The sequence below is a fragment of the Cicer arietinum genome, chromosome 5, assembly GCF_000331145.2.
Source record: "Cicer arietinum cultivar CDC Frontier isolate Library 1 chromosome 5, Cicar.CDCFrontier_v2.0, whole genome shotgun sequence".
Lineage (NCBI taxonomy): Eukaryota > Viridiplantae > Streptophyta > Magnoliopsida > Fabales > Fabaceae > Cicer > Cicer arietinum.
Genome location: NC_021164.2, coordinates 53,498,303 through 53,506,008, shown reverse-complemented (window position 1 = coordinate 53,506,008; position 7,706 = coordinate 53,498,303). Strand labels below are relative to the sequence as shown.

The 7,706-nt window shown below is 27.0% G+C and overlaps 1 protein-coding gene across 1 annotated transcript; it reads right to left on the bottom strand.

Moving 5' to 3' along the window:
- Nucleotides 1–6,255: 6,255 nt before the first annotated feature.
- LOC101499574 (uncharacterized) lies at nucleotides 6,256–7,193 on the bottom strand. The gene has a single exon (XM_004516048.4). The coding sequence runs from the start codon at nucleotides 7,092–7,094 to the stop codon at nucleotides 6,414–6,416; it is 681 nt and encodes a 226-aa protein (XP_004516105.1). The 5' UTR covers nucleotides 7,095–7,193; the 3' UTR covers nucleotides 6,256–6,413.
- Between the last annotated feature and the right edge of the window lie 513 nt (nucleotides 7,194–7,706).

Here is a 7,706-nt window from a genome sequence, read left to right as displayed (position 1 = left end):
TTAGATATATTTATATAAAAATGAGTTGAATAATAGATTCAACACTAAATCATTTGGTGGCAAAAGCTTCAAAATTCTAACCTCAAGTAAGAATTGATTCTAGAGGTAAAATTAATTTTTCTCAACGACAACTAAATATATCAAAATCAATTCTAAATCTCTAGAATTAATTTTCCTCCTTTAAAAATGGAAACGAACATACACTAACAATCTTTCCTATTTTTCAATCAAGCAATCTTCTGATTTTGTTTGGACTAGTCCAACCAAAGCTGTTATAGTGAAAATAAAATTATAAAAGAACATCACAAAAGCAAAATAACTAGTATGTTTAAGCCTAATAAAATAAGCTATGATATTTCTTAGATCAAATTCCAAATAACTACCACATTACCAAAAGCCATAAAAAGAAAAACAAATAATTTGGATCATTAAATACAATCTATATGGATCTCATATATTATTCCTTCAAGAAACTGAATCCATGTCTTATGAGTTACGTAGGATAATAATATCTTTGCTTATTTGTAAACAATTATTTAACATGATTTTATTCCAACTTCAAAACATAATATTTTTACTTGATTAAGGTAAAAAAAATTGATGTATTAATTTCGGGGTTAACTAAATCAACAAATTGGATGTATGCCTAAATCTTATAATTTCTTTTTTTAATTAAAAAAACTGTACTTGTAGTTCATAATTCATTACAAGAGGCATTAGATTAATTTCATGTCAGCAATAATCATGTGTTTTGCAATAATGTAAGGTAAGGTCTAAGCTCTTCATCAGAAACTATTGTTCTAAAATTAAAGGGTTCTAACTGATGAAGGGATGCATTGCTTCTTTAATAAATAACGTTTTCCTTGTATTTTGAGTCTTTTGAACATTATTCTTAGACTTAACAAATTATTTTTATAAACTATCATAAGTAGCTAATGAAAATAAGTTGATAACTGACTTATAGGTCATAAAGGTATTTTATAAAATATAGTCTTACATATACTTAATAAATAAATTAAAATAAATCAATTTAAACACATTCTAAGTAACTAATCCCTAATTAGTTGGTTGAACTATATCTATCAGATTTACGACAATATCATAATTGATTTGTCAATACGTGACCATACATCCTTTTTCATTTTTTTCTTTCGAAAAACATCCTTTTCAATTATTTGAAATACTAGAGTTGACGGTAAAGATGTCTACTTTCTCACATGTAGCTAAAATGACACTTGTTTGTTATACTTTTTTCTCCATTGGTGTAGCTAAAATGACAATTGTTTGTTAGATTTTTTTTTTCTCCATTGCAGCAATTTGACATTGATCTCTCCATCAACTTGACATAGAGATTGGTATGATTCATAGAGATTTGGCATTTTATCGTCACTCAAGGAGAAATAAGTCTATTGAATGTCAAGTCACTTGATATTCCTATAGATCCAAATGTCAAACTGCTACTTAATCTAATGGAGCCTCTTTAAGATCCAGGGAGATATATGAGATTGGTTGAAAATTAAATTATCTCACAATCACCCGTTTTGACTTTTCCTCCGTTGTTAGTGTGATAAGTCAGTTATTAAATTATTCTTGTCAAGAACATATGGATGGCGTAATCCTGATTCTAAAATACATCAAAAGTGCTCTTTAGGAAGGTCTCATTTATGTAGATAGAGGATAACTTAGATAGTTGGTTAGCGATTGGATAGACTCACCTATTGATAGACGATTCACTTCTGGGTATTTTGTACTTGTCGAAGGAAACTTAATATCTTGGAATAGTAAGAAACAAAATGTTGTTAGTTATTAAATTATCAATTCCTCCGTTGTTAGTGTGGTAAGTCAGTTATTAAATTATCCTTGCCAAGAACATATGAATGGTGTAATCCTGATTCTAAAATACATCAAATGTGCTCTTCAAAAAAGTCTCATTCATGAAGATAGAGGATAACTTAGATAGTTGGTTATTGATTGAGCAGACTCACCCATTGATAGACAATTCACTTCCTGGTATTTTGTTCTTGTCGAAGGAAACTTAATATCATGAAATAGTAAGAAACAAACTGTAGTTACAAGATCCACCGCTAAAGTAAAATACAAGGTCATGACACTAGTAACATGTGAGCTCATTTGGTTGAAACAATTACTACAAGAGCTTCAATTTGAAGAGGCCAGTCTAATGACATTAATATGTGATAATCAAGTTGCATTGCACATTGCCTCATTATATTTTTCATGAGAGGATCAAACAAATTGAGATAAACTACCATTTTATTAAAGAAAATAGTGAATCAGATGACATCTTTACTAACTTTATTAATTTCAATGATCAATTATTAGATGTTTTTACAAAGTCGTTGCAAAGTCCTAGAATTAGCTATATATGTAGCAAGTTTGATGCATTTGATTTATATACTCTAGCTTGAGAGAGAGTGTTAAAAATAAAACAGGATCATGTAAATAAACAGAATATCATGTAATTAGGATTATAATATCTTGTAATTATTCATGTCATTATTTGAATTTATTACTCAGAGTCTATGTAAAGAACTTTCGATGTGTAGTTGAACCACGCAGTTTGCAACATGTCTCTCTCGTTTTTCTTCTCATTCAACACTTCTATTTATAATATATTAAAATAGACTCACAACTCATTCTATTGACATCTCATTGTCAATTTTGCCACATAACTCTATTTTTGCCAAGTTAATTATATGTTTATGTGTCACTCCAATTTTACTTGTAGATACACTCTATTGTAGCACTACTATATGTTTGTTCATTCATCCAATATTCATCTTCTTTCATTTTGTTAATGATTCACATCAATATCAATAGTACCACATTTATTTAGCAAGTGATAGTCCGGCCGAAGCATTTTCTATTTTTAATTACTTTTTTTTTTCTCTAAATGTTTCAACCAGTCTTCAATATGTGATAGTTCATAGTTGATTGGTATTCTTCGAGACTTGTTTGAAGTTATGTCTTAAAAACTAGAAAATGGTATTTTGCGCATTTCTCTCTATAGTTCTTCATTGTCCCTCCTTCGAATGTGACATCTATTGTTGGTGATTAGAACAAATGACTTCTCTTAATAAGTTTATTTGATTTTTTTTATTTGTTTATTTCACGTCTTTTCTTTTCTCTTCACGTTTCTGTTTGAATATCATTAGACACTAAAGTAGTTTGCATATGATGTATTTCATGGAAAATGATAACTATTTTATTCTTACTAATAATGACCCTATACTCATATAATCTATCATATCAAAATACATTCTTTTCAATTTTAATATCTAACCATGATCTTATACCCATATATTATATCATATCAAAAGACACTCTTTACAAGTTTAAAATCCTAACTCTTTTTATTATTATGTGTTAAATATTTGATTCTCTAAGAGTGTGGTTGTATGAAGTAACTTTTAATTCTAAATAATAAAACGTTTTAAGCAATTCAAAATGCTTCAATTGCATTTTCTTCATTAATAAATTGTGTTGTTTTGATAAAATAATTGTTTATTTAAATTTTGCTCATATTTAAAAATTTAAAAAGTTGAGGTAAAATGAAAATTTTAAAAAGGGAAAACAAAATTGAAAATTTATAGGAACAAATTTGAGATTCACATTTAAGATAGTATTTGAAATTCTCCAAATTTAACTTTGACCAAATAGTTCATAAAAAAATTATGCAAGTTTATCATATAAAAATAAAATTTACATAAAATAATTTAAATTACGCTCTAAAATTATATTATCTCAATTTTTTTTCCTTCCAAACACACTCTAAAAGTATTTTTCATATACGCATGCTCTTTGGAAATATTGAATTTGTTTTGTATGATTATATAATAAAATATATTTTTAACTTCTTTCAAATAGTAAATTGTGTCAATACTAAATTTTTTTTATCTCAAACACATATTTTCTAAGCAAATTTAATATTTTATAGAACCTGTTTCGATATACCAAAGTAGTCCCACATTATATAGAAATTAATGTTAAAGATAATTTATAAATAATATATGTACTCTTCAACTCAATGAACTACTTTTCACTATATATAAAATCGTGAGGCCTTATGTACATTATTGTCAAATAATATACTTAATATTACAAAATATTTAATTTTTTTTTAATAAAATTATATGTTTACTCACCCAAAGCACGGGACTTAATCTAGTTTTAAGTTATTTAGAAAACTAAAGTCTATAGTAAAGATATATATTAGATCCAATAAAACCCAAAGAACAACTAACTAGTTTAACAATCTAATTGGACTAATTAGTAACTAATGTTGTATCTAATAATGTGAACCATAATATATCTATTACTTAAATAATAGTCATTTCCCTCTTAACTAGAAGTCTTAATTTGAATCCAGCCTTAAAAAGTCTTTGCAGTTGCATTTGCATTTGCAGACGATATATACTTAATTCAAAATTTTCACTCACTAATTCTATATATGATTAAATATGTTAGTAATAGTTAAATTTAGAGTAAGATTTTGTGTGTTGAAATGTTGATTCTATTTAGTTGAGTAATATGTAAAAGAGACATATTTAAAGCATAATTATAATTAATTTTATGTTAAAAATAATATTTTTTATAGATTTAATTTACGTTAATTTTTTAATTAAACAATTATATTATCTAAAAACTACAATTAAATTACTAATTTATCAAAGATTTAAAATATTTGACTTTGGAATTATGTGATTCAAGCTAGCAAATAGAACTGAATTGTTCTTGAGATTAAATCAAGATAAAACAAAATGTTCATATCAAATTCAAAAAACTCTTAACTAGTCGAGTTGAGTTTAGTAAAGTTCGAATAGATTCGAGTCATCTCCAACTGTGACACCTATTGAGGGTTAAAGACGTTAGTGTAAATTAAAAAAAAAAATATCATTTTTTTTAAGACGATAACGCAAAAAAAAAAAAATAAAAAAAAAAATATTTGTTTATCGTCAATGAATGAGCATATTACTCAAACATATTTAAGGCATAAGGTATGTCAAAATATGAAGAAAAAAAAAATTATTTACAAAAGAGTACCGATCATATAATGCGATAAAAACTCTCAAAATCCACCAACTAACTGCTAAAGCTGAAATTACAAAATGAAATAAAAAATCATCCGAAAATACCGAACCATACCCAACACTATAAAGTGACCATTAATAGCAAAATCCAAACATTCTAATGGGTTAACTCCCAATTGATGAATTTCGAAATTAAATTTTGGGTATATGATGTTATCCACCGCCAAGATAAAAAATTTATGTGGTCAAATAGCAACTCTAAATCAAACTCTATTTGTTTAAAAACTTTATCGATTCTTGCTCACCAAATATACCACATACAAATCTAAATCACAACAAAATAGCATGTTAAGATGCTTGATTAAATAACATTGATTATATACCAAGCCACCTCAAAACTAGAGATCACACATTGGTAAAATTTGGACACTAAAAGATAAATTAGAAGAGTTTTTCACACAATGCAAACTCCCTTGCACAATAGAGAACAAAGACTCAAGTGATAAGACTCCACAATGAAATAAATTATCTTTCATAGGTAGTTTGTTTGAAAAAAAACCTCTAAATAGAGATTGATATACTTTGGATCACTTTATTCATGTAAAATTCATGAATAGATATGTAGTGATAGCATGTTTGTTTCTCACTCATCACCTTGTACACATCTTTAACCAAATAGCCATTGTTGACATTATGCCTCCAAGCTTACAATTCAACACCCTTCCCCCACTTCTTCTCTACCATAATCAATGTCATATGCAAACTAAAAAGTCCTAAGCAAGTGAATGGAGTAGCAATTTCAACAACTAGTTAGTTAAACATCCCATCTAGGAACATAGCATCGACCCACTATTTAAAGGTGGTGGCCAATTAAATAAATAAATAAAATTAGAACCACCATTCTATTTCTTATTCTATATGTTTTCATAAATAATTTGCCAAATACGAAGTAATTTTTTTTACCACATACTATACCATCATTTGATTCATTTAGGTTCTGAGGCAAAACATCTTAGTGAGTGAGTATTATTAACTATTTGCAACAAATAATGATTGTTATTGTATGTAATATGTGATTGCATCATCATCAAAATGTAATGTCATTTATCAAATTGGTCATACCAAATATAATTTGTAATGGATTTACGGTATACTTTTTTTGCATAAAAAGTTTATTTCTATATATATATATATATATATTATATAATATCGAGAATCTATTATAACTTTATTAGTCTGTATTGAAACTACATTTTGTAAAAGGTAGGTGAATTCTCCTTCAAAAGACCTTGTAAAAAAAAATCCTAAAAAACAAAAAAAAAATCTAACATAAAAATCATCATGATAGTTCCTAATTAATCAAAATCAAACCATGACTAATTGCCTTTGAGCTTCAATCCTCAAATCTTCCTTCATTCTTTTAATAAAGTCATCAAATTTTTTATTCAACTCCTCATTACTTATCATCCAATTTACTTCTTCTACAACTTCTTGCTCTTCAACTCTTTCTCCAATCATAAACTCACCCATTTTTGAATCTTTGTCTTTCTCTTCATCAAATATCTTACTTACTTTCTCTAGCTCCTCCTCTTGTTCCAAAATTAATATGCTACTTCCTTTTCCTTCTTCCAAATTTATATCTTTAACTTTTTCTTCTACTTCTTCACTAGAGTACTTGATTTCTTTTGTGTACTCACCTTCAATGTTCTCTTGATAAGGGTAATTGATTTTCTCCTTCACCACCAACATTGGTTCTTTAGCTTCAACATAGTTAAAAGATTCATCAAGACTACTAGACCCATATAAAGATCTTGTTATTCCAACAAAAACAAGTAGACCATTGCATAGGAGGAACATGCTATTTTTGTCTATGGTATGGGTGAATAGTTGGTGAGAGAATGTAGATAAGTAGAAGTTGAAGTGATGGAGGAAAGAAATTAAGGAAGAAGGAGAATAAATGAAAGGAAACAAAGATAGTGAAATTAAAAATGGGAAAAGCTTAATTAAATTAGGGAATGATATCTTATGGAAATTGAATTGATCCATAAATGATATCTTATAGAATGAAAAGTGGATCTAAAGAAAGTTTCTAAATGAAGGTTGTTAAGTTTTATGAGATGTAGATGTTGGTGTGTTTTTAAAGCCATGAAGGTCTCATTATATATATAATGTAGGGGACATTAGAATTTAGATATTTTATATGAAGTTTTTTTCATTTCCAAAAATGCCCATGGTTGGCAAATTATTATGAAGTAGATGGCATATATTTTATTTTATTCCAATTTACAAAGATTACCTTCTATTGAGGGCTTTTGTTATAAATGATGATAGTTACTTGAAAGGGATATAGCCAAATGGCCAATATTTGTCCTAGAAATTGGAAAATGGTTATTCATTGTTCACTTGTTTTTGAGTTTGATATAAAGTGGTTTAATTTATATAAGATTTTGAGGAAAAATCTCATGGATTTTGTGGCTTAGATTAGGAAAGAGAGGGAGAAAAAAATGAAATTTACAAAACTACATTAATATCTGAATATATAGTTCGATTTTTGCCAATAATTAATAAATTATTTTTTTAATAAATTAATCACTAACATTTCTTTATAATAAAAAAAAGAAAGCACTTGCATTAATGCCAAAAAAAAAAAAAAGAATT

Excerpts from the sequence above, each read along its gene's own strand:
- LOC101499574 (XM_004516048.4), bottom strand. The coding sequence starts at position 7,094 with ATGGATCAATTCAATTTCCATAAGATATCATTCCCTAATTTAATTAAG.